A 24,158-nucleotide genomic window follows, 5' to 3' on the forward strand; every position below is an offset into this window, starting at 1 on the left:
TAGTGGGGGATTTCAACTTCCCCAATATAAATTGGGACAGTCAGAGTGTGAAAGGCTTAGAGGGTGCAGAATTCTTAAAGTGCATCCAGGAGAGCTTTTTGAGCCAACATGTAGAAAGTCCTACAAGAGAGGGGGCGGTACTGGACCTAATTCTGGGGAATGTAGCCGGGCAAGTGGTGGAAGTGTCAGTAGGAGAGCATTTTGGCGACAGTGACCATAATTCGGTGAGATTTAAGGTGGTCATGGAAGAAGACAAAGACGGCCCGGAAATAAGGGTTCTAAATTGGGGGAAGGCCGATTTTAATATGATAAGGCAGGATCTGGCCAAAGTGGACTGGGAGCAGCTGCTTATAGGAAAATCCACATCAAAACAGTGGGAGACTTTCAGAAGGGAAATAGAGAGAGTACAACGCCAACATGTTCCCGTAAAGGTCAAGGGTGGGACCAACAAGCAAAGGGAACCTTGGATGACAAGGGATATACAAAAATGCATTAGAAATAAAAGGGGGGCTTTTGGCAGTTACAAAAGACTAAAGACGGAAGAAGCCCTAGAGGAGTATAAAAAGTGCAGGGGCATACTTAAAAAAGAAATTAGGAGGGCGAGGAGGGGCCATGAAATAACACTGGCGAGCAAAATAAAGGAAAATCCTAAGATGTTTTATAAGTATATTAAGGGCAAGAGGATAACCAGGGAAAGGGTAGGGCCCATTAGGGACCAAAGTGGCAATCTGTGTGTAGAGCCAGAGGATGTAGGCGGGGTTTTAAATGAATTTTTTGCATCTGTGTTCACTATGGAGAAAGACAATGCAGACATAGAAATCGGGCAAGGGGACTGTGACATACTTGAACATATTAGCATCGAGAGGGAGGAGGTGCTAGCGGTTTTAGCAGGCCAAAAAGTGGATAAATCCCCAGGCCCGGACGAGATGTATCCCAGGCTGCTGTGGGAGGCAAAGGAGGAGATTGCAGGGGCTCTGACACAAATTTTCAGAACCTCTCTGGCCACAGGGGATGTACCAGAGGACTGGAGAACAGCTAACGTAGTACCATTATTCAAGAAGGGTAGCAGGGATAAGCCAGGGAATTACAGGCCAGTGAGTCTAACATCTGTGGTGGGGAAATTATTGGAAAAAATTCTGAGAGACAAAATTAATCTCCACTTGGAGAGGCAAGGATTAATCGGGGATAGTCAGCATGGCTTTGTCAAGGGTAAATCATGTCTGACAAATCTGATTGAATTTTTCGAGGGGGTGACTACGGGGGTGGATGAGGGAACTGCTGTGGATGTGGTTTACATGGACTTCAGTAAAGCTTTTGACAAAGTCCCGCATAGGAGACTGGTCAAGAAGGTAAGAGCCCATGGGATCCAGGGTGCCTTGGCGCGTTGGATCCTAAACTGGCTGAGTGGCAGGAGGCAGAGGGTGATGGTCGAAGGTTGCTTTTGTGACTGGAAGCCTGTGTCCAGTGGGGTACCTCAGGGATCGGTGCTGGGTCCCTTGTTGTTTGTGATCTACATAAATGATTTGGATGAGAATGTAAAAGGTATGATCAGTAAGTTCGCAGATGACACGAAAATTGGTGGGGTGGTAAATTGCGAGGAGGAAAGCCTCAGGCTGCAGGACGATATAAACGGGTTGGTCAGATGGGCGGAAAAGTGGCAAATGGAATTTAACCCTGAAAAGTGCGAGGTGATGCATTTTGGACGGACAAATAAGGCAAGGGAATACACAATGAGTGGTAGGACCCTAGGAAGTACAGAGGGTCAGAGGGACCTTGGTGTACATGTACATAGATCCCTGAAGGCAGCGGAGCAAGTAGATAAGGTGGTTAAAAAGGCATACGGGATACTTGCCTTCATTAGCCGAGGCATAGAATATAAGAGCAGGGAGGTTATGATGGAGCTGTACAAAACGCTGGTGAGGCCACAGCTGGAGTACTGTGTGCAGTTCTGGTCGCCTCACTATAGGAAGGATGTGATTGCTTTGGAGAGGGTGCAGAGAAGATTCACCAGGATGTTACCTGGGATGGAGCGCCTCAGCTATGAAGAGAGGCTGGACAGGCTGGGGTTGTTTTCCTTGGAGCAGAGAAGGCTGAGGGGGGACCTGATTGAGGTGTACAAAATGATGAGGGGCATAGATAGGGTAGATAAAGAGGAACTTTTCCCCTTAGTGGGGGGGGGTCAATAACAAGGGGGCATAGATTCAGGGTAAGGGGCAGGAGATTTAGAGGGGATTTGAGGAGGAACTTCTTCACCCAGAGGGTGGTTGGAATGTGGAATTCAATGCCTGAAAGGGTGGTAGAGGCAGGAACCCTCACAACATTCAAGAAGCATTTGGATGAGCACTTGAAATGCCATTGCATACAAGGCTATGGACCAAATGCTGGAAAATGGGATTAGACTGGACAGGGATGGATGGGCGGCGCAGACACGATGGGCCGAAGGGCCTCTTTCTGTGCTGTAAAACTCTATGACTCTATGACTCACTCGGGTCGTTAGGGTGAGTGGCTTGTTGGCAATCTTCTTCATCCCTCCATCTGCACCTGACTTTATGGCCAGAGGATGCGCGATGCCCCAATGGCCATCTGTCAGCCAGCACCCATGGTCCTTTCTGGGAACGCACACGCACATTCAACTCAGGGCATACTGTAAGGGCTGTTCCACCATGGGGGGAGACATGAGATGACAACTCAGGACATAAGGTAAGGGCTGATCCACCATGGGGGTGCATGAGATGACAACTCAGGGCAGCATGTTTCAGAACTTCCCGTCCTTTCTCCTGCAGGGCAAGCTGGCCAGGAACCGGAGGGAGCAGAATCGTACTGGAGGAGGCCCTCCTCAGCTGCAGGAACTCACGGGCCTGGAGGAGAGTCCACCAGATTGTTGGAGGCCGGATGAGTGGTCCTGTCACCACTGGAGCTGCCGACCCCATTGTGCACAGCGATGGTAAGGTCATCACCTTTTTGAACTCTCTCCTTCCACTTGTTCCCCCCACCAGCATGCTTTTTCAGTCTGGACCCAAGTCAGTGCATTGCAGCACTCATGCATCCCTTGCTGCCACCCTGTCCTTTCGCTAAAGCCACTCTTCAACCTCCCTGCTTTCAGATACTGCATCACCAGCTCGGGAGCCGGGCCATCAAGCTGCCAGGGACACTGACTCCGGAGGCGACGACCAGGAAGAAGCCGAACCATCCGTCCCACCCTCAGGCGAGCCAGCCCATCTGCAGACTGGGGATAGTGCTTCCCTGGAAGGGAGCGGGGGGATGGCTCTGAGGAGGAACCAGTTGCAGGAACCAGCGGCCTCCAACAGCGCAAGGGGGGTAGGGAAGTTCGGGAGCCGTCTCCACGGAGGGAGTCAGGCCACGATGACTGCTGCACAGAGCGCAGAAGAGGTGCATTCCCTCGCAGAAATGAGCACCCAGGCTCGACTCAGGCACACTGAGCTGATGGCTGCAGTTGCAAGGATGCCTGAATCCATCGAGACACTGGCGAGGAGTGTGCAAGACTTCGGGGCAGCACAGGAAAGGATTGTGCAAGACTTCGGGGCAGCCCTGGAAAAGACTGCCCAGGGCACATCGCTGGAAAGGACTGTCCAGGGCGTTGCAACATCACTGGAAAGGACTGTCCAGGGCGTCGCGACATCACTGGAAAGGACTGTCCAGGGCTTCACCGAAGCACTGGCACCTGCCACGCAAGTGCCGAGTGCTGCCACGCAGTCCCTCGCTGGCTTCATGCAGAGGCAGATTGAGGCCACACAAGCACTGACTGCTGCCACCCTCGATGGATCAGGCAGGATTACCCAGGGCCCTTGTAGCACCACATCAGGCCAGCAATCTGTGGACCAGCTGATTGGTCCGCATGCTGCGGTGCTGCCCCGTCAGAGTGCCAGTGTGTTGGCCGACCACGGAGCAGGTGTCCACTCTCAGGATGTCAGCATTCCTGATGCCAATGCTGGCACGTCTCCACTGCAGCTGCCATCACCTGCAGGACAGACTGCTTCCACCCATGCCCATTTGGAGCAGTCAGCATCCGGCCCCTCCAAGCCCAGAGTCCGTCCAGGCCGTCCCTCAGGGGCATCTGCGCTTTCGGACAGTCAGCAGGCGTCCCCCAGCCTTCATGCAGCCACTGGGGTCCCATTACGGAGGAGCTGCAGGGAGGGAAGGGGCTGTTCTCACAAGAGAAGTAGATCACCATCAAAGGGGAAAGAGTAGAAGGTGCTGCTGAAACGTCCTATTTCTAGAAATCAAGGCCGTGGATGTTGTTCTGAATGTTAGTCATGTTTTGGATAGTCTCCCGGGTGTGCGAGTCACTTGGTCTGAATGTTAGTCATGTTTTGGATAGTCTCCCGGGTGTGCGAGTCACTTGGTCTGAATGTTAGTCATGTTTTGGATAGTCTCCCGGGTGTGCGAGTCACTTGGTGTGAATGTTAGTCATGTTTTGGATAGTCTCCCGGGTGTGCGAGTCACTTGGTCTGAATGTTAGTCATGTTTTGGATAGTCTCCCGGGTGTGCGAGTCACTTATGTGTTAGTTTGTTAGTTAAGCTTTCTGTTGCCATTGCTTTGTCATGTTGGAAGGAAGCACAGTTTTCAAAATAAACAAAAAATGTTAATGTCATTGGCCATGTCTGCTATTTACAATCATTGTGGCCTTCATAGGCTTTTGGTTATCCGAATGGTTCCATTCCTGGTCTTCAAATGGCACCAAGCAGTCTGTGAGAGGGGCCTAGAACCGACTCCTTATCAGCCTCAGACGGACGGCCCTTCCAGTTTCTAGGACCCTCCCGTCTTGGTCCTCCTCCTCCTCCTGCTCCTCCTCTGCTGGTCCTTCAATGTCTGCTGGCATTGGCTGGGTGCGCAGGGTGGCGAGGTTATGGAGCATGCAGCAGACAACGACGAAGTGGGAGACTCTCTCTGGTGAGTACTACAAGGCGCCTCCCGGATGGTCCAAACAGCGGAACCGCTGCTTCAGCACGCCGATTGTGTGCTCCACAATGTTCCTCGTCGCCTGATGGCTGACGTTATAGTGCTCTTCTGCAGGGGTGCTGGGCGTCCGGAGCGGGGTCATCAGCCATGGGCACAGTGGATAGCCCTTGTCGCCGAGAAGCCAGCCTTCTGGGTGAGCCGGGGCCTCGAAAAGGTCAGCGACTGAAGTCTGGCGCAGGATGAATGCGTCGTGGCTGCTGCCTGGGAACTGTGCATTGACCGCCAGGATCAGCTGTCGGTGGTCACAGACCAGCTGCACATTCAAGGAGTGGAACCCCTTGCGGTTGCGGAACTCCTCAGGATTCTGTACAGGCGCCCGCAAAGCCACGTGCGTGCAGTCAATGGCGCCCTGCACCATGGGGAAGTCCGCTATTGCCGCGAAGCCCTCTGCGCGCTCCCGCTGCTTCTCCGGTGTCACATTGAAGGATATGTACTGACGCCGCCTTTTAAACAGGGCATCTGTAACCTGCTGGATGCAGCTATGCACCGCAAACTGGGAGATGTTGGCAATGTCCCCAGTTGCTGACTGGAAGGAGCCGGTCGCGTAGAAATTCAATGCCACTGTTATCTTCACAGCCACCGACAGAGAGGTCCTGCACCTTATCTGCGGCTGCAGATCTTCCTGAAGCAGGTGGCACAGCTCAGTCACCACCTCCTTTCGGAATCGCAGCCTCCTAAGACACTGCTCCTCCGACATGTTGAGGTAAGAGAACTGCTGCCTGAATACCCTGGCAGTGTAAGGTCTGGTGTGGCGACGTCTGTTGGCCCTCCTCTGTCTGGCCATTCCTGGCCCTCTCTCCCTCCGTCCCTGTGCCCTTTCCAGATGGTCGAGCAGCAGGACGTTCCCCTCCAAAGCAGCCCCCATAATAATAGGTCAGCAGAAATTAAATAGGGTGTAAACGCTCACCAGCAGCAGGGTGATGGTATGAAGGCTGAAGGTCCTCTGGCAGCGCTGGGTCACTTGTGAAATGGCTCAGAGTTCAACTTTGCAACTCTGTGTAAATCTCAAATAAGTTGTGCTCCCAAAATGGCTGCCGCTTTTATACCAGTGCAGTCCCCTTTAAAGAGCGCCCCCCTAAGCCCGAGAGCCACTGGGGAACGTTCCAGGAAGCTGTCCTTATTAGCACCGGTCGGAACAGAGGGGGGCGCCACTGAATTTCCGGTCCAGGGCGCCAAAAAGGCGTTGCACACTGAAATGACGATATGATCTGCCTGCGCCCGCGAGCGGGCGCCGGCGCTAAAAGCCCACTCAATATGGCAAGAGGCGCTGGGTTCACTGCGCCCGCCCGAAAATTGGGAAACGCCCCAATTCTCGGCCTCTTTAGGCGCTAATCGCTGGCGCTAACAACCGAATTTCTCCCCCAATGTCTTTAAACTGAAAAGCGATCAAGAAAGCAGCATTTCAGCACTGAAGCAAGAACAAAAGCAAGAGAGGGAGAGATACAAGAGAGAGCTGACTTTACTTGGGAAGCAGGTGAAAGAGCTGCAGAAAGAAGGGGAGAGCTACAGGGGAGAGATAGCGGCATTGGCCCAGCAGCTAGAGGCCAGAGACAAGACAGTGCAGAGCCCTACTGAGCAGCTGTACTTTTCCACAGAGCAACAGCAGCAGACCCACACTACAGGGAGTGCCACACAGACCAACCAGCACAATGAAGCCCAATATGCGCCCCCCCCACTTTGGAACCACAGCCGAGCCGCTCACAAGAGGAGCGCACACACCAGACACGACCCCCCCAGTCCAACACACAACCGGTGAGTCCAGGCGAGAGTCACCAGCCAGTAAACACCAACAAGGCTGACATCGTAATACTCATAGACTCAAATGGGAGATTCCTCCTGGAGAAAAAGCTCTTCCCTAAACATAAAGTAGACAAGATCTGGTGCCCAACATCAGACAAAGCCCTGGAACTGTTGGCCACAACCCAATTAGGCTCCCCCCAACACATCATAATACACACCGGCACAAATGACCTAAAGGCCCAGCAGAAAAGGGTGGCACTGTCGCTCCGTTGCTCCGAACAGTGATCGAGAAGGCAAGCACCACCTTCCCAAACACTAGAATCACTGTTTCCACACTGTTGCCGAGAAAAGACTTTAACCACAGTACAATCCACGAGATAAATGCCAGCATAGCACGAGATTGTGAATTAAAACAAAACGTGCACCTGGCCCAACATCCCACCCTCGATGTGGAATGTCTTCGCGACCACGTCCATCTCCACAAGGAGCTAGTGCCGGTCTTTGCTAAGGCCCTGAAGGACGTCGCTCTTAACCGGGTCCACACCCAGACTCAAAGAGGACCACCCCCCCTGGCCACCAGAGACCAGCGGGGTACAGCCCAGGACCACTACAGAGACCACCACCACACCAACCAGGACCAGAGAGGATCCCCACGTACACGCCATCAGAGCACAACACCAATGTCCGACCTGCACCACTCCTGCCCTACAGGGGAGCAGGACCACCCCAGCCCGGCAGAGGGAGAGGTGCTCAGGATGTAAGCAATACTACAGGCAGAGACAATCCATTGAGAGACATAAAGCAGATGCTCAGCAGCATCTACTCCCGCCTTATGGATCAGGAAGCATAATGATTAGTTGTTACAAAGAGTGGCAGCTATATATTCTCAGCATTTATAGACACTTGAAATGTTCGTTTTTCCTCATTTAACACGACAAACACACACACACCTATCACAGTAAAAGACCAATATTAGCATGAAATCCTTGTGCATCTCAACCTGGAATATCCAAGGCCTACGCTCTTCTGTGCTTGGCCTAAAGAGCAGGACCTCAGAGTTCCTAGATGAAATCAAAGATCTGGACATTATCTTTTTGCAAGAAACCTGGTGTAGAGGAGAAGGGCCCACTGGCTGTCCCCCTGGGTACACAGAGCTGGTGGTCCCCTCCAATAAACTGCCAGGAGTAACCCAGAGCAGAGACTCTGGAGGCATACTGATTTGGTTTAAAGCAGAGCTTAGGAATTACATTGAATTTATAAAAAAGGGCGAAAACCACTTATGGCTCAAGATTAAGAAAGGCATCATTTCTAGCATGCAAAATGTTTTCATTTGTGCACTCTATATCCCCCCTATAGAATCCCCGTACTTCAAAGAGGACACCTTCTCCAACATTGAGAGGGAGATTAACCACTTCCAGGCCCAGGGGAACGTGTTGATCTGTGGTGACTTCAACTCAAGAACTGGTGAAGAACCAGACTTTACCAGTACTCAGGGAATAATTACATATTTGGGAATAATCATTTTGATCTCCCTTTTCATTCACACAGGAATAACTACGACAAACAGACAAATGCAAACTGAAAACAGCTCCTGCAGCTCTGTCGAAGCCTGGGTCTGTACATTGTCAATGGTAGGTTCAGAGGAGACTCCCTAGGAAGATCGACCTATTCTTCACCTCTTGGCATCAGCACCGTAGACTATATGATTACAGATCTGGACCCATCCTCTTTCAGAGCATTCACAGTCAAACCACTAACACCTCTGTCAGATCACAGCCAAATTACTGCGTATCTTAAAAGGACAGAAACAACCAACACAGAAACACAGCCCAGTAAGCTGTACAACATTAAAAAATCCTACAGATGGGCCCAAAACAGCACGGAAAAATAGCAGAAAGCAATTAGCAGTCAATCAACTCAATCTCTCTTGGACACCTTTCTGGAAAACACATACACTCACAATAAAGAAGGCGTAAACCTGGCAGTAAATAACCTAAATAATATTTTTGATAATTTGGCATCAATGTCGAACTTGAAATCTTGCAAGAGTAAACCCAAAACACAAAACCACGAAAAATGGTTTGATTCAGACTGTCATAACATGAGGAAAAAACTCAGAAAAATATCAAACCAAAAACACAGACAACCAGAAAATGAGGAATTACGCCTTACTTATTGTCAGGCACTAACACAATACAAAAACACACTCAGAACCAAGAAAGAACAGTATATTAAGAATACACTCAGCTCCATTGAGGAATCCATTGATTCTAATTGTTTCTGGGACAACTGGAATACACTACACAAAAAGCAACACGACGAATTGCCCATTCAAAATGGAGACACATGGGAAAACCATTTTGAAAAATTATACCAGAAAAACACACTAAGCCCAGAGCAAGATCAAATATGTAAAGAATTGGAAAAGCTCGAACTGGCCATAAAGGATTACCAAAACCCATTAGGCCACCCAATAACTGAAAAAGAGCTATTTGAAAAATTCAAGGACCTGCGACCAAGAAAAGTTTGCGGTGCAGATGGCATCCTAAACGAGATGATTAAACACACTGACGATAAAATGAAATTGGCTATCCTAAAACTCTTCAACTTGGTTCTGAGTGTCGGTTACTTCCCTGATATCTGGAACAAAGGACTCATAACGCCCATATACAAAAGTGGAGACAAAGTTGACCCAAATAACTATCGAGGCATCTGTGTGAACAGTAACCTGGGGAAGGTATTCTGTAGTATCATAAACCAAAGACTTATAAACTTCCTTGAGGAGCACAATGTCTTGAGTAAAAGCCAAATTGGATTCTTACCAAATTATAGAACATCGGATCATATTTTCACCCTACACACCCTAATTGACAAACATGTTCACCAAAACAAAAGCAAAATTTTTGCCTGCTTTATAGATTTCCAGAAGGCTTTTGATTCTATTTGGCACGACGGTCTATTCTTAAAACTTATTGAAAGTGGTGTAGGGGGAAAAACATATGATGTAATTAAATCAATGTATACAAACAATAAATGTGCAGTTAAAATTGGAGACAAACAAACAAAATATTTCTCACAGGGGCGTGGTGTGGCGCAGGGCTCGCCTATCTCACCGACACTCTTTAATATTTACATAAATGAATTGGCAAAACTACTTGAACAATCTACAGCACCTGGCCTCGCCCTATATGACTCCAAGGTTAAATTCCTCCTCTATGCAGATGACCTGGTTCTGCTCTCACCAACTGAGGAGGGTCTACAGCAGAACCTGGATCTGCTAGAGTCGTTCTGTCAGAGCTGGGCCCTGTCAATAAACCCCCAAAAAACCAAAGTTCTTGTGTTTCAGCAAAGATCCAGACATCAGGGACCCAGAATAAACTTCACACTAGGAGCAACTAAAATTGAACAAACTACAAATTACACATACTTAGGCTTAAAAATCAGTTCAACGGGAAATTTTCATTTGGCTGTGAATGAACTGAAAGAGAAAGCAAAAAGGGCTTTCTATGCCATTAAAAAGTCAATCCAAATAGAAATTCCAATTGGCATTTGGCTCAAAATTTTTAAATCAGTAATTGAACCAATTGCACTCTATGGCAGTGAGGTGTGGGGTCCGCTAACACAACAAGAATTTGCAAAATGGGACAAACACACAATTGAGATCCTACATGCAGAATTCTGTAAAAGTATCCTCCGGACTCAGAGGAAAACCACAAACAATGCATGCAGGGCAGAGGTGGCCAATATCCACTACTAATTAATATCCAAAAAAGAGCCATCAAATTTTGGAAACACCTAAAAATGAGCAGCCCCCACTGCTATCATTACGAAGCCCTGAAATGCCAAGAGAAGATAATAGAGAAGAGTCCCCTCAGTCAACTGGTCCTGGGACTCAGTGAAGTAACTACTAGCACTACTAATAATAATCAGCCCCAGGACAGTGACATTCTAGCACAGAAAATTCGACCCAACACAATTGTCACTAAACAAAAGGAAAAATATCTGACCTATTGGACAGAAACGACAAAAACCCAAAACAAACTCGATTGCTATTTGGCCCTAAACAGACAATACACCATGGCTGAGTACCTGACCATGGTAAAAGATAGCAAACTGAGAAAAACCATGACAATGTACAGACTTAGTGAGCATAGCCTGGCCATCGAAAAAGGCAGACACAGGCAGACCTGGCTGCCAAGAGAGGACAGGATATGCTCTCACTGCAGTCAGGGAGTGGTGGAGACGGAGATGCACTTCCTCACAACTTGTGGAAACTCAGGACATAAGGGGGAATTTCTACATAAAATTCATAAAAATATGCCCTGAATTCAAAAATTTGAATGACCACCAAAAACTCCATATCTATTAGAGGAACAGAGAAATTGCGTAACTTTAGCGGCAAACTATGTTACAGCTTGCCATAAGCAGAGGGATAACCATTAAATCTAAGAAAAAATTATATGCATATTATATGTGTGTATATTTATATATACAGGGATATATCTGTCTATGCACTATGTCTAGATCTGCGTTTACGTGTTCAACCATACATGTTTTTCTGTGCTTTGGCAACATAAGATGTATCTTGTCATGCCAATAAAGCAAATTGAATTGAATTGAATTGAGAGAGAGAGAGAGAGAGAGAGAGAGAGAGAGAGAGAGAGAGAGGCGAGAGAGAGAGACAGAGACAGAGAGAGACAGAGACAGAGAGAGAGATATAGATAGATACAGAGAGAGAGAGAGATGCAGAGAGAGAGATAGAGACACAGAGAGAGAGATAGAGACAGAGAGAGATACAGAGACAGAGAGAGTGGAGATAAAGACAGCTGATGAGTGAGCAAGCGCACTGTGCTTGTGGAAGCGAGAAAGACAGAAGTAGGTAGATAGACAGAGACAAGGTAAGGGAAGAGAGAGAAATGACACCCAGAGAGAGAGAGAGAGAGAGGAGAAACACAGACACAGTGTGGGAGATACACACAGCATAATGAGAGAGAGAAACAGTGAGAGAAATGGAAAGGTCAGTGTGTGTTAGAGACAGAATGAAACATACAGTAAGAGAGGAGTGGAAAGACTTCAGGAGAGATTTGAGAACCCGGGATTATTCTCCTTGGAGCAGAGAAGGCTAAGGGGAGATTTAATAGAGGTGTTCAAAATCATGAGGGGTTTTGATCGAGTAAATAAGGAGAAACTGTTTCCACTGGCGGGAGGGTCGGCAACCAGGGGACACAGATTTAAGATAATTGTCAAAAGAACCAGAGGGGAGATGAGGAGAATGTTTTTACGCAGCGAGTTGTTGTGATCTGGAATGCGCTTCCTGAAGGGGCGGTGGAAGCAGATTCAATAGTGACTTTCAAAAGGGAATTGGATAAATACTTGAAAAGGAAAAAGATTCACAGGGCTGTGGGGAAAGAGCAGGGGGGAGTGGGACTAATTGGAGAGCTCTTTCAAAGAGCCGGCACAGGCACGATGGCCCGAATGGCCTCCTTCTGTGCTGTTAGGTTCCATTAAGAGAGAGATGCACAGCAAGAGGCACAGACACAGATAGACAGAGACACAATGACGTGACTGAAATATGAACCGCCCCCAAAAACATCCCTCACTCACGTGTGGATTGAGACGGGCACGTTTGAAACTACTGCCAAATCATTCACCAAATCCCTCTGCTTGGCCCTGAGAGAGAAAGATGAACAAAATCACCAAGTCATTCCAGAGATTTTTTCAAAGGAATCTGTGCCATTTCTCCCAAAAAACTGTACCTGCCCTGGAAGTGTTTGATGGGACAGTGTAGAGGGAGCTTTACTCTGTATCTAACCCGTGCTGTACCTGCCCTGGGACTGTTTGATGGGACAGTGTAGAGGGAGCTTTACTCTGTATCTAACCCGTGCTGTACCTGCCCTGGGAGTGTTTGATGGGACAGTGTAGAGGGAGCTTTACTGTGTATCTAACCCGTGCTGTACCTGCCCTGGGAGTGTTTGATGGGACAGTGTAGAGGAAGCTTTACTCTGTATCTAACCCCGTGCTGTACCTGCCCTGGGAGTGTTTGATGGGACAGTGTAGAGGGAGCTTTACTCTGTATCTCACCCGTGCCGTGCTGAAAGCTGACAATGGAAACAATAGTGCGGTAAATGGTATCTCCTATATAGATGTCCCTCTACTCATGGAGTGAGTGGTCACGTCACGTTACCTCTTTGGCTTCTCATTCAAGTAATTCAAATCTTGGGCTGCTTGAGCCTTGACATAGATCAGATTCTGGATCATCTCCGATCCTTCCGTCTCCTGTTTCAGTAGCTTCTGCCACTGAGCTCGGTAAAGGTGCTGGAGGGTGTCGTACTTCTCCTTAACCGCGCGGTTGGCCTTCTCCAACAGGTCGATTCGCGCCTTCAGCTGTTGCTGCTCCGCTTCCATCTCGCCAAGCTTCACCTCCAGTTCCGCCAACCTAAGTAAGAGACAGGAGGTTACTGTGGAGGACAGACGGGACCACAATGGGCCAACTTTGGAATGGACACCAAGGTCCGCTGCTCACTAGCGCCATCTGTGCTCATGTAGTGAACTGCTCTTCACTGAAGTATGATACTGAGGGAGCGCTGCACTGTCGGATGTGTCTCAACTCTACGGGTGTACTGATAGGCATACAGGAGCAGGAGTAGGCCACTCAGCCCCTCGAACTCGCTCCACCTTTCAATTAGGGTATGGCTGATCTACACCTCAACTCCACCTGCCCGCCTTGGTTGCATATCGCTTCACACCCTTAACTAATAAAAAATCCATCAATCTCAGTCTTGAAAGCTGCAATAGTCCCCCAGCCTCAACTGCTTTCTGGGGGAGAGAGTTCCAGATTTCCACCACCGTGTGTGTGAAGAAGTGCTTCCTGACATCACCCCTGAACGGCCTGGCTCTAATTTTAAGGTCCTGCCCCCTTGTTCTGGACTCCCCCCACCAGAGGAAATAGTTTCTCTCTCTCTACCCGATCCAATTTATTTAATCAAATTTACTCAATCTTCTAAACTCGAGGGAGTACAGGTTTATGCAACCTGTCCTCATCATTTAACCAGAAGGACGTGGGTTCAAGTCCCACTCCAGAGTCTTGCCGACACTGCAGTGTAGTACTGAGGGAGCGCCACACTGTCGGAGGGGCAGTACTGAGGGAGCGCCGCACTGTCGGAGGGTCAGTGCTGAGGGAGCGCCGCATTGTCGGAGGGGCAGTACTGAGGGAGCGCTGCACTGTCGGAGAGGCAGTACTGAGGGAGGGCCGCACTGTCTGAGGGGCAGTACTGAGGGAGCGCCGCACTGTCGGAGGGGCAGTACTGAGGGAGGGCCGCACTGTCGGAGGGGCAGTACTGAGGGAGCGCCGCACTGTCGGAGGGGCAGTACTGAGGGAGCGCCGCACTGTCGGAGGGGCAGTACTGAGGGAGCGCCGCACTGTCGGAGGGGCAGTACTGAGGGAGCGCCGCACTGTCGGAGGGGCAGTACTGAGGGAGCGCTGCACTGTTGGAGGTGCCGTCTTTTGGATAAGGATTTAAATTGTGTCAACACTGTTGTAATGTAGGAAACACGGCAGCCAATCTGTGCACAGCAAGCTCCCACAAACAGCAATGTGATAATGACCAGATCATCTCTTTTAATGATTTTGGTTGAGGGACAAACATTGGCCCCAGGACACCGGGGAAGAACTACCCCCCCACCGCCCATCTCTTCTTCGTAATGGTGGCCGTGGGAACTTGTGCATCCACCCGAGAGAGCAGACAGGGCCTCGGTTATGCGCTGGGAGAGTCAGCTTCGGCACTGTGCTCAAGTCGCTGGAGTGGGACTTGAACCCAGGACCTTCTGACTCAGATTGGAGAGAGGGCTCCCCATTCCCCGTGCGTGAGTGTGCGCTCTCGCCTCCCCCACATCCTGCGTCACCTCTGCCAGTACAACACGATTGGCCGAGTCGTCACCTGCATTTGGCTTCCTGGAAGTTTCCCACAAAATGACCCAACACAATGTCCCGGGAGTGAGTCCCACCTGGTTTGGGTCGATTGGAGCTCCGCCTCTCGGTGTCTGTGCCGCTTGCTGAGCTCAAAAACCTCCTGCGCGAGCTGTGGAAAAGATAACAAAGGACCTTACTGTCAGGCACAGTGACCGTCAGCATAGGGGGCCGAGGGGAGATCTGACTGAGGTCTTTATGTCTTTCCATCTCTCCGAATGATAAGCTAAAAATTTGGTTTCTTGGGTTTATTTTTATAGTAACCTGAAAGCCTTGAAATGTTTGTGATAAATAGTCATAACACTTTCCTGGCAAAATATGTTATCATGAAACTGTATATTGAAAGAAGAAAAAGACTCCCATTTCTCCAGCGCATTTCACCACCTCAGGACGTCCCAAACTGCTTTACAGCCAATGAAGTACTTTTTGAAGTGGAGTCACTGTTGTAATGTAGGAAACGCAGCAGCCAATTTGCGCACAGCAAGCTCCCACGAACAGCAATGTGATAATGACCGGATCATCTGTTTCAGTGATGTTGATTGAGGGATAAATATTGGCCAGGACACTGGGGAGAACTCCCCCTGATCTTCTTCAAAATGGTGCCATGCGATCTTTTACATGCACCCAAGAGGGCAGACAGGGCCTCGGTTTAACGTCTCATCCAAAAGGCGGCACCTCCGACAGTGCGGCGCTCCCTCAGTACTGCCCCTCCGACAGTGCGGCGCTCCCTCAGTATTGCCCCTCCGACAGTGCGGCGCTCCCTCAGTGCTAACCCTCCGACAGTGCAGCACTCCCTCAGTACTGCCCCTCTGACAGTGCGGCGCTCCTTCAGTACTGCCCCTTCGACAGTGCAGCGCTCCCTGTGTACTGCCCCTCCGACAGTGCGGCGCTCCCTCAGTACTGCCCCTCCGACAGTGCGGCGCTCCCTCAGTACTGCCCCTCCGACAGTGCGGCGCTCCCTCAGTACTGCCCCTCCGACAGTGCGGCGCTCCCTCAGTACTGCCCCTCCGACAGTGCGGCGCTCCCTCAGTACTGCCCCTCTGACAGTGCGGCGCTCCCTCAGTACTGCCCCTCCGACAGTGTGGCGCTCCCTCAGTACTGCCCCTCCGATAGTGCGGCGCTCCCTCAGTACTGCCCCTCCGACAGTGCGGCGCTCCCTCAGTACTGCCCCTCCGACAGTGCAGCACTCCCTCAGTACTGCCCCTCCGACAGTGCAGCGCTCCCTCAGTACTGCCCCTCCGACAGTGCGGCGCTCCCTCAGTACTGCCCCTCCGACAGTGCGGCGCTCCCTCAGTACTGCCACTCCGACAGTGCGGCGCTCCCTCAGTACTGCCCCTCCGACAGTGCGGCGCTCCCTCAGTACTGCCCCTCCGACAGTGCGGCGCTCCCTCAGTACTGCCCCTCCGACAGTGCGGCGCTCCCTCAGTACTGCCCCTCCGACAGTGCGGCGCTCCCTCAGTACTGCCCCTCCGATAGTGCGGCGCTCCCTCAGTACTGCCCCTCCGACAGTGCGGCGCTCCCTCAGTACTGCCCCTCCGACAGTGCAGCACTCCCTCAGTACTGCCCCTCCGACAGTGCAGCGCTCCCTCAGCACTGCCCCTCCGACAGTGCGGCGCTCCCTCAGTACTGCCCCTCCGACAGTGCGGCGCTCCCTCAGTACTGCCACTCCGACAGTGCAGCGCTCCCTCAGTACTGCCCCTCCGACAGTGCGGCGCTCCCTCAGTACTGCCCCTCCGACAGTGCGGCGCTCCCACAGTACTGCCCCTCCGACAGTGCGGCGCTCCCTCAGTACTGCCACTCCGACAGTGCGGCGCTCCCTCAGTACTGCACTGGGAGTGTCAGCCTGGATTTTTGTGCTCAAATCTCTGGAGTGGGGCTTGAATCCACAACCTTCAGACTCGGAGATGATAGTGTGACCCACTGAGACACGGCTGACACATGTAACAGTGAACCAAGGAATGTAGATATCACCGATTTATTTGCCAACAACACCCAAAATAAAATATCGAAAGTGTAAATTGTTTTCAATTCAGTGAAGGAAAATAGGGAACAGTGCGTTGAAGAAAGTCACTCAGAACCTGGCCTATTTTTGAAAATGGGTATTATAATGGGCCAGATTTGGCTGCAGTGGGGCATCTCGCCCCGTGCCCCGTTAGTTCGACATTTTCCCTCATCTTTCAGCTCCAAAAAAGGTTGTGGATGCTCGGGATCAACTTGGAATTTTCAGTACCACGATCGATCGATTTTTTGTTGGGTAAAGATATCACGGGAGATGGAGCAATGGCGGCTTAGATGGAGCTGACGTTCAGGTGGGAATACAGGAGCAGGAGGAGGCCACTCAGCCCCTCGAGCCTGTTACACAGGAACAGGAGGAGGCCACTCAGCCCCTCGAGCCTGTTACACAGGAGCAGGAGAAGGCCACTCAGCCCCTCGAGCCTGTTACACAGGAGCAGAAGGCCACTCAGCCCCTCGAGCCTGTTACACAGGAGCAGAAGGCCACTCAGCCCCTCGAGCCTGTTACACAGGAGCAGGAGAAGGCCACTCAGCCCCTCGAGCCTGTTACACAGGAGCAGGAGAAGGCCACACAGCCCCTCGAGCCTGTTACACAGGAGCAGGAGAAGGCCACTCAGCCCCTCGAGCCTGTTACACAGGAGCAGGAGAAGGCCACTCAGCCCCTCGAGCCTGTTACACAGGAGCAGGAGGAGGCCACTCAGCCCCTCGATCCTGTTACACAGGAGCAGGAGGAGGCCACTCAGCTCCTCGAGCCTGTTACACAGGAGCAGGAGGAGGCCACTCAGCCCCTCGAGCCTGTTACACAGGAGAAGGAGGAGGCCACTCAGCTCCTCGAGCCTGTTACACAGGAATAGGAGGAGGCCATTCAGCCCCTCGAGCCTGTTACACAGGAGCAGGAGGAGGCCACTCAGCCCCTCGAGCCTGTTACACAGGAATAGGAGGAGGCCACTCAGCCCCTCGAGCCTGTTACACAGGAACAGGAGGAGGCCACTCAGCCCCTCGAGCCTGTTATATTAGGAGCAGGAGGAGGCCATTCAGCCCCTTGAGCCTGTTACACAGGAGCAGGAGGAGGCCATTCAGCCCCTCGAGCCTGTTACACAGGAACAGGAGGAGGCCATTCAGCCACCTTGAGCCTGTTACATTAGGAACAGGAGGAGGCCATTCAGCCCCACTAGCCTGTTACACAGGAACAGGAGGAGGCCATTCAGCCCCTCGAGCCTGTTACACAGGAACAGGAGGAGGCCATTCAGCCCCTCGAGCCTGTTACACAGGAACAGGAGGAGGCCATTCAGCCCCCTTGAGCCTGTTACAGAGGAACAGGAGGAGGCCATTCAGCCCATCGAGCCTGTTACACAGGAACAGGAGGAGGCCATTCAGCCCCTCGGGCCTGTTACACAGGAACAGGAGGAGGCCATTCAGCCCCTCGAGCCTGTTACACAGGAACAGGAGGAGGCCATTCAGCCCCCTTGAGCCTGTTACAGAGGAACAGGAGGAGGCCATTCAGCCCCTCGAGCCTGTTACACAGGAACAGGAGGAGGCCACTCAGCCCCTCGAGCCTGTTATATTAGGAGCAGGAGGAGGCCATTCAGCCCCTCGAGCCTGTTACACAGGAGCAGGAGGAGGCCACTCAGCCCCTCGAGCCTGTTACACAGGAACAGGAGGAGGCCATTCAGCCCCTTGAGCCTGTTACACAGGAGCAGGAGGAGGCCATCCAGCCCCTCGAGCCTGTTACACAGGAGCAGGAGGAGGCCATTCAGCCCCTCGAGCCTGTTACACAGGAGCAGGAGGAGGCCATGCAGCCCCTCGAGCCTGTTACCCAGGAACAGGAGGAGGCCATTCAGCCCCTCGAGCCTGTTACATTAGTTACAGGAGAAGGCCATTCAGCCCCTCGAGCCTGTTACACAGGAGCAGGAGGAGGCCATTCAGCCCCTCGAACCTGTTACACAGGAACAGGAGAAGGCCACTCAGCCCCTCGAGCCTGTTACACAGGAGCAGGAGAAGGCCACTCAGCCCCTCGAGCCTGTTACACAGGAGCAGGAGAAGGCCACTCAGCCCCTCGAGCCTGTTACACAGGAGCAGGAGGAGGCCACTCAGCTCCTCGAGCCTGTTACACAGGAATAGGAGGCCATTCAGCCCCTCGAGCCTGTTACACAGGAGCAGGAGGAGGCCACTCAGCCCCTCGAGCCTGTTACACAGGAATAGGAGGAGGCCACTCAGCCCCTCGAGCCTGTTACACAGGAACAGGAGGAGGCCGCTCAGCCCCTCGAGCCTGTTATATTAGGAGCAGGAGGAGGCCATTCAGCCCCTCGAGCCTGTTACACAGGAGCAGGAGGAGGCCACTCAGCCCCTCGAGCCTGTTACACAGGAACAGGAGGAGGCCACTCAGCCCCTCGAGCCTGTTATATTAGGAGCAGGAGGAGGCCACTCAGCCCCTCGAGCCTGTTACACAGGAGCAGGAGGAGGCCACTCAGCCCCTCGAGCCTGTTACACAGGAACAGGAGGAGGCCATTCAGCCCCTCGAGCCTGTTACACAGGAACAGGAGGAGGCCACTCAGCCCCTCGAGCCTGTTACACAGGAACAGGAGGAGGCCACTCAGCCCCTCGAGCCTGTTATATTAGGAGCAGGAGGAGGCCATTCAGCCCCTCGAGCCTGTTACACAGGAACAGGAGGAGGCCACTCAGCCCCTCGAGCCTGTTACACAGGAGCAGGAGGAGGCCATTCAGCCACTCGAGCCTGTTACACAGGAGCAGGAGGAGGCCACTCAGCCCCTCGAGCCTGTTATATTAGGAGCAGGAGGAGGCCATTCAGCCCCTTGAGCCTGTTACACAGGAACAGGAGGAGGCCATTCAGCCACCTTGAGCCTGTTACATTAGGAACAGGAGGAGGCCATTCAGCCCCACTAGCCTGTTACACAGGAACAGGAGCAGGCCATTCAGCCCCTCGAGCCTGTTACACAGGAACGGGAGGAGGCCATTCAGCCCCTCGAGCCTGTTACACAGGAACAGGAGGAGGCCATTCAGCCCCTCGAGCCTGTTACACAGGAACAGGAGGAGGCCATTCAGCCCCTCGAGCCTGTTACACAGGAACAGGAGGAGGCCATTCAGCCCCCTTGAGCCTGTTACAGAGGAACGGGAGGAGGCCATTCAGCCCCTCGAGCCTGTTATAATACGAGCAGGAGGAGGCCACTCAGCCCCTCGAGCCTGTTACACAGGAACAGGAAGAGGCCATTCAGCCCCTCGAGCCTGTTATATTAGGAGCAGGAGGAGGCCGTTCAGCCCCTCGAGCCTGTTACACAGGAGCAGGAGGAGGCCATTCAGCCCCTCGAGCCTGTTACACAGGAGCAGGAGGAGGCCATGCAGCCCCTCGAGCCTGTTACCCAGGAACAGGAGGAGGCCATTCAGCCCCTCGAGCCTGTTACATTAGGAACAGGAGAAGGCCATTCAGCCCCTCGAGCCTGTTACACAGGAGCAGGAGGAGGCCATTCAGCCCCTCGAACCTGTTACACAGGAACAGGAGGAGGCCATTCAGCCCCTCGAGCCTGTTACACAGGAACAGGAGGAGGCCACTCAGCCCCTCGAGCCTGTTATATTAGGAGCAGGAGGAGGCCATTCAGCCCCTCGAGCCTGTTACACAGGAGCAAGAGGCCGCTCAGCCCCTCGAGCCTGTTATATTAGGAACAGGAGGAGGCCACTCGGCCCCTCGAGCCTGTTCTGCCATTCAATGAGATTACAGCTGGTCTGTATCCATCTACAGGAAACTCTTTATTATCCAGCACCGACGGGACCGACGTGGTGCCGGTTTATCAAAAAGTCCGGATTACAGAGAGGTATAGTTTAAAAGGAATGAGAGCTCCGTACACAGCAACAAATCCAGGCTTCCCTGTTGCTTAGCAACATGTGCAGGAACTCCGGCCACAGACCAAGCGTCCCTGTTGCTTAGCAACAAGTGCACGAACCCCAGTTACACAGCCACAGATCCAGGAACTGCCACTAATATGAAGTAAAACTTACCTGAACCTACTCCTGAATTTTGCCGGTAAACAGAGATTTCCGGTTATTTAGGTGCCGGCTAAAAGAGCCGCCTCTACCCGGACAAAGTCAACATGGATTTACAAAAGGTCAATCGTGCTTGACTAATCTACTGGAATTTTTTGAGGATGTAACTGGTAAACTAGGTAAGGGAGAACCAGTGGATGTGGTGTATCTGGACTTTCAGGAGGCTTTTGATAAGGTCCTGCATAAGAGATTAGCTTGTAAAGTTAAGGCACATGGGATTGGGGGCAAGGTACTGACTTGGATAGAGAACTGGTTGGCAGACAGAAAGCAAAAAGAGTTGGAATAAACGGGTCCTTTTCCGAGTGGCAGGCAGTGACTAGTGGGGTACCGCAGGGATCGGTCCTTGGACCCCAGCTATTCACAATATATATTAATGACCTAGACAAGGGAACTAGATGTAATATCTCCAAATTTGCAGACGACACAAAGCTGGGTGGGCGTGTTTGCTGTGATGAGGATGCCGAGATACTCCAGGATGATTTGGACAGGTTGGGTGATTGGGCAAAAGCATGGCAGATGCAATATAACGTGGATAAATGCGAGGTTATCCACTTTGGTGGCAAAAACAGGAAGGCAGATTATTATCTGAATGGCAATAGATTGGGGGGAGAAGTGCAACAAGACCTGGGTGTCCTTGTGCACCAGTCGCTGAAGGTGAGCATGCAGGTGCAGTAGGCGGTTAAGGCGGCAAATGGTATGTTAGCCTTCGTAGCGAGAGGGTTTGAGTACAGGAACAAGGATGTCTTGCTGCAGTTGTACAGGGCCTTGGTGAGACCACATCATGAGTATTGTGTGCAGTTTTGGTCGCCTTATCTGAGGAAGGATGTTCTTGCCACGGAAGGAGTTCAGCGAAGATTCACTAGGCTGATACCTGGGATGGCAGGAATGACGTATGAGGAGAGATTGGGTCGATTGGGCTTATACTCACTGGAGTTTAGAAGAATGAGAGGGGATCTCATTGAAACTTATAAAATTCTGACAGGACTGGACAGACTAGATGCAGGAAGGATGTTCCCGATGGTCGGGGAGTCCAGAACCAGGGGTCACAGTCTAAGGATAAGGGGTAGGCCATTTAGGACAGAAATGAGGAGGAATTTCTTCACCCAGAGAGTGGTGAACCTGTTGAATTCTCTACCACAGAAGGCAGTAGAAGCCAATTCAGTAAATATATTCAAGGAGTTGGATATATTTCTTAAGGCTAAAGGGATCCAGGGGTATGGGGAGAAAGCAGGGACCGGGTACTGAAATAGGATGATCAGCCATGATCGCATTGAATGGCGGAGCAGGCTCAAAGGGCCGAATGGCCTACTCCTGCTCCTATCTTCTATGTTACCCCATCTACCATCTATCCCTCAATACCCATGGCTCGCAACAAATCTATCGCGCTCAGATTTAAAACAATGAATTGAGCTAGCATCGACTGCTTTTTGTGAGCGAGGTCAGTCATGATCTAACTGAATGGACGAGCAGGCTCGAGGGGCTGAATGGCCTCGTCCTGTTCCTGATTGCTATTAATGACCCCTCTGTCTCGATTCATTCATGAGGAACTGCCATTTGGGTAAGTCACCAAAGGACAACTTACCCATAGTTGTCTGGAGAGGAAGTTGGAAGAGTTGGGACTTTTCGATAAGGTCCCGCATAAGAGATTAGCGTGTAATGTTAACGCACATGGGACTGGGGTTAAGGTACTGACTTGGATAGAGAACTGGTTGGCAGACAGAAAGCAAAGAGTTGGAATAAACGGGTCTTTTTCCGAGTGGCAGGCAGTGACTAGTGGGGTACCGCAGGGATCAGTGCTAGGACCCCAGCTATTCATAATATATATTAATGATCTAGACGAGGGAACTAGATGTAATATCACCAAGTTTGAGATGACACAAAGCTGGGTGGGCGTGTGTGCTGTGAGGAGGATGCCGAGAAACTCCAGTATGATTTGGACAGGTTGGGCGATTGGGCAGATGCATGGCAGATGCAGTATAAGGTGGATAAATGCGAGGTTATCCACTTTGGTGTCAAAAACAGAAAGGCAGACTATTATCTGAATGGCAATAGATTGGGGGAAGGGGAAGTGCAATGAGACCTGGGTGTCCTTGTGCACCAGTCGCTGAAGGTAAGCATGCAGGTGCAGCAGGCGGTATGTTGGCCTTCATAGCGAGAGGATTCGAGTACAGGAGCAAGGATGTCTTGCTGCAGTTGTACAGGGCCTTGGTGAGACCACATCTTGAGTATTGTGTGCAGTTTTGGTCGCCTTATCTGAGGAAGGATGTTCTTGCCATGGAGGGAGTGCAGCGAAGATTCACCAGACTGATACCTGGGATGGCAGAAATGACGTATGAGGAGAGATTAGGTCAATTGGGCTTATACTCGCTGGAGTTTAGAAGAATGAGAGGGGATCTCATTGAAATTTATAAAATTCTAACAGGACTAGACAGACTAGATGCAGGAAGGATGTTCCCGATGGTCGGGGAGTCCAGAACCAGGGGTCACAGTCTAAGGATAAGGGGTAAGCCATTTAGAGTCATAGAGTCATAGAATTATACAGCACAGAAAGAGGCCCTTCGGCCCATCGTGTCTGCGCCGTCCATCAAGCCCTGTCCAGTCTAATCCCATTTTCCAGCATTTGGTCCATAGCCTTGTATGCAATGGCATTTCAAGTGCTCATCCAAATGCTTCTTGAATGTTGTGAGGGTTCCTGCCTCTACCACCCTTTCAGGCAGTGAGTTCCAGACTCCAACCACCCTCTGGGTGAAAAAGTTCCTCCTCAAATCCCCTCTAAACCTCCTGCCCCTTACCTTGAATCTATGCCCCCTTGTTATTGACCCCCCTACTAAGGGGAAAAGTTCCTCTTTATCTACCCTATCTATGCCCCTCATCATTTTGTACACCTCAATCAGGTCCCCCCTCAGCCTTCTTTGCTCCAAGGAAAACAACCCCAGCCTGTTCAGTCTTTCTTCATAGCTGAGGCGCTCCAGCCCAGGTAACATCCTGGTAAATCTCCTCTGCACCCTCTCCAATGCAATCACATCCTTCCTATAGTGAGGCGACCAGAACTGCACACAGTACTCCAGCTGTGGCCTTACCAGCGTTTTGTACAGCTCCATCATAACCTCCCTGCTCTTATACTCTATGCCTCGGCTAATGAAGGCAAGTATCCCATATGCCTTTTTAACCACCTTATCTACCTGTTCCGCTGCCTTCAGGGATCTATGTACATGTACACCAAGGTCCCTCTGACCCTCTGTACTTCCTAGGGTCCTACCACTCATTGTGTATTCCCTTGCCTTATTTGTCCGTCCAAAATGCATCACCTCACACTTTTCAGGGTTAAATTCCATTTGCCACTTTTCCGCCCATCTGACCAACCCGTTTATATCGTCCTGTAGCCTGAGGCTTTCCTCCTCG

At 51.3% G+C, this 24,158-nt stretch overlaps 1 protein-coding gene across 1 annotated transcript in view; it reads right to left on the bottom strand.

Annotated features, from left to right (window-relative positions):
* LOC147112154 (autophagy-related protein 16-like) overlaps window positions 1-24,158 on the bottom strand; it is a 112,894-nt gene that overhangs the window by 62,315 nt on the left and 26,421 nt on the right. Inside the window, exons 4-6 of the mRNA XM_085999751.1 lie at window positions 14,726-14,799; window positions 12,906-13,157; window positions 12,326-12,391 (exon numbers count right to left, since the gene is read on the bottom strand). Of these exons, the coding sequence (XP_085855877.1) occupies window positions 12,326-12,391; window positions 12,906-13,157; window positions 14,726-14,799 (392 nt within the window). The remainder of the gene's footprint in view (window positions 1-12,325; window positions 12,392-12,905; window positions 13,158-14,725; window positions 14,800-24,158) is intronic.

Source organism: Somniosus microcephalus, chromosome 10 (assembly GCF_052327205.1).
Source record: "Somniosus microcephalus isolate GS21.2 chromosome 10, FLI_Smic_1.0, whole genome shotgun sequence".
In the NCBI taxonomy this organism is placed as follows: Eukaryota; Metazoa; Chordata; class Chondrichthyes; order Squaliformes; family Somniosidae; genus Somniosus; species Somniosus microcephalus.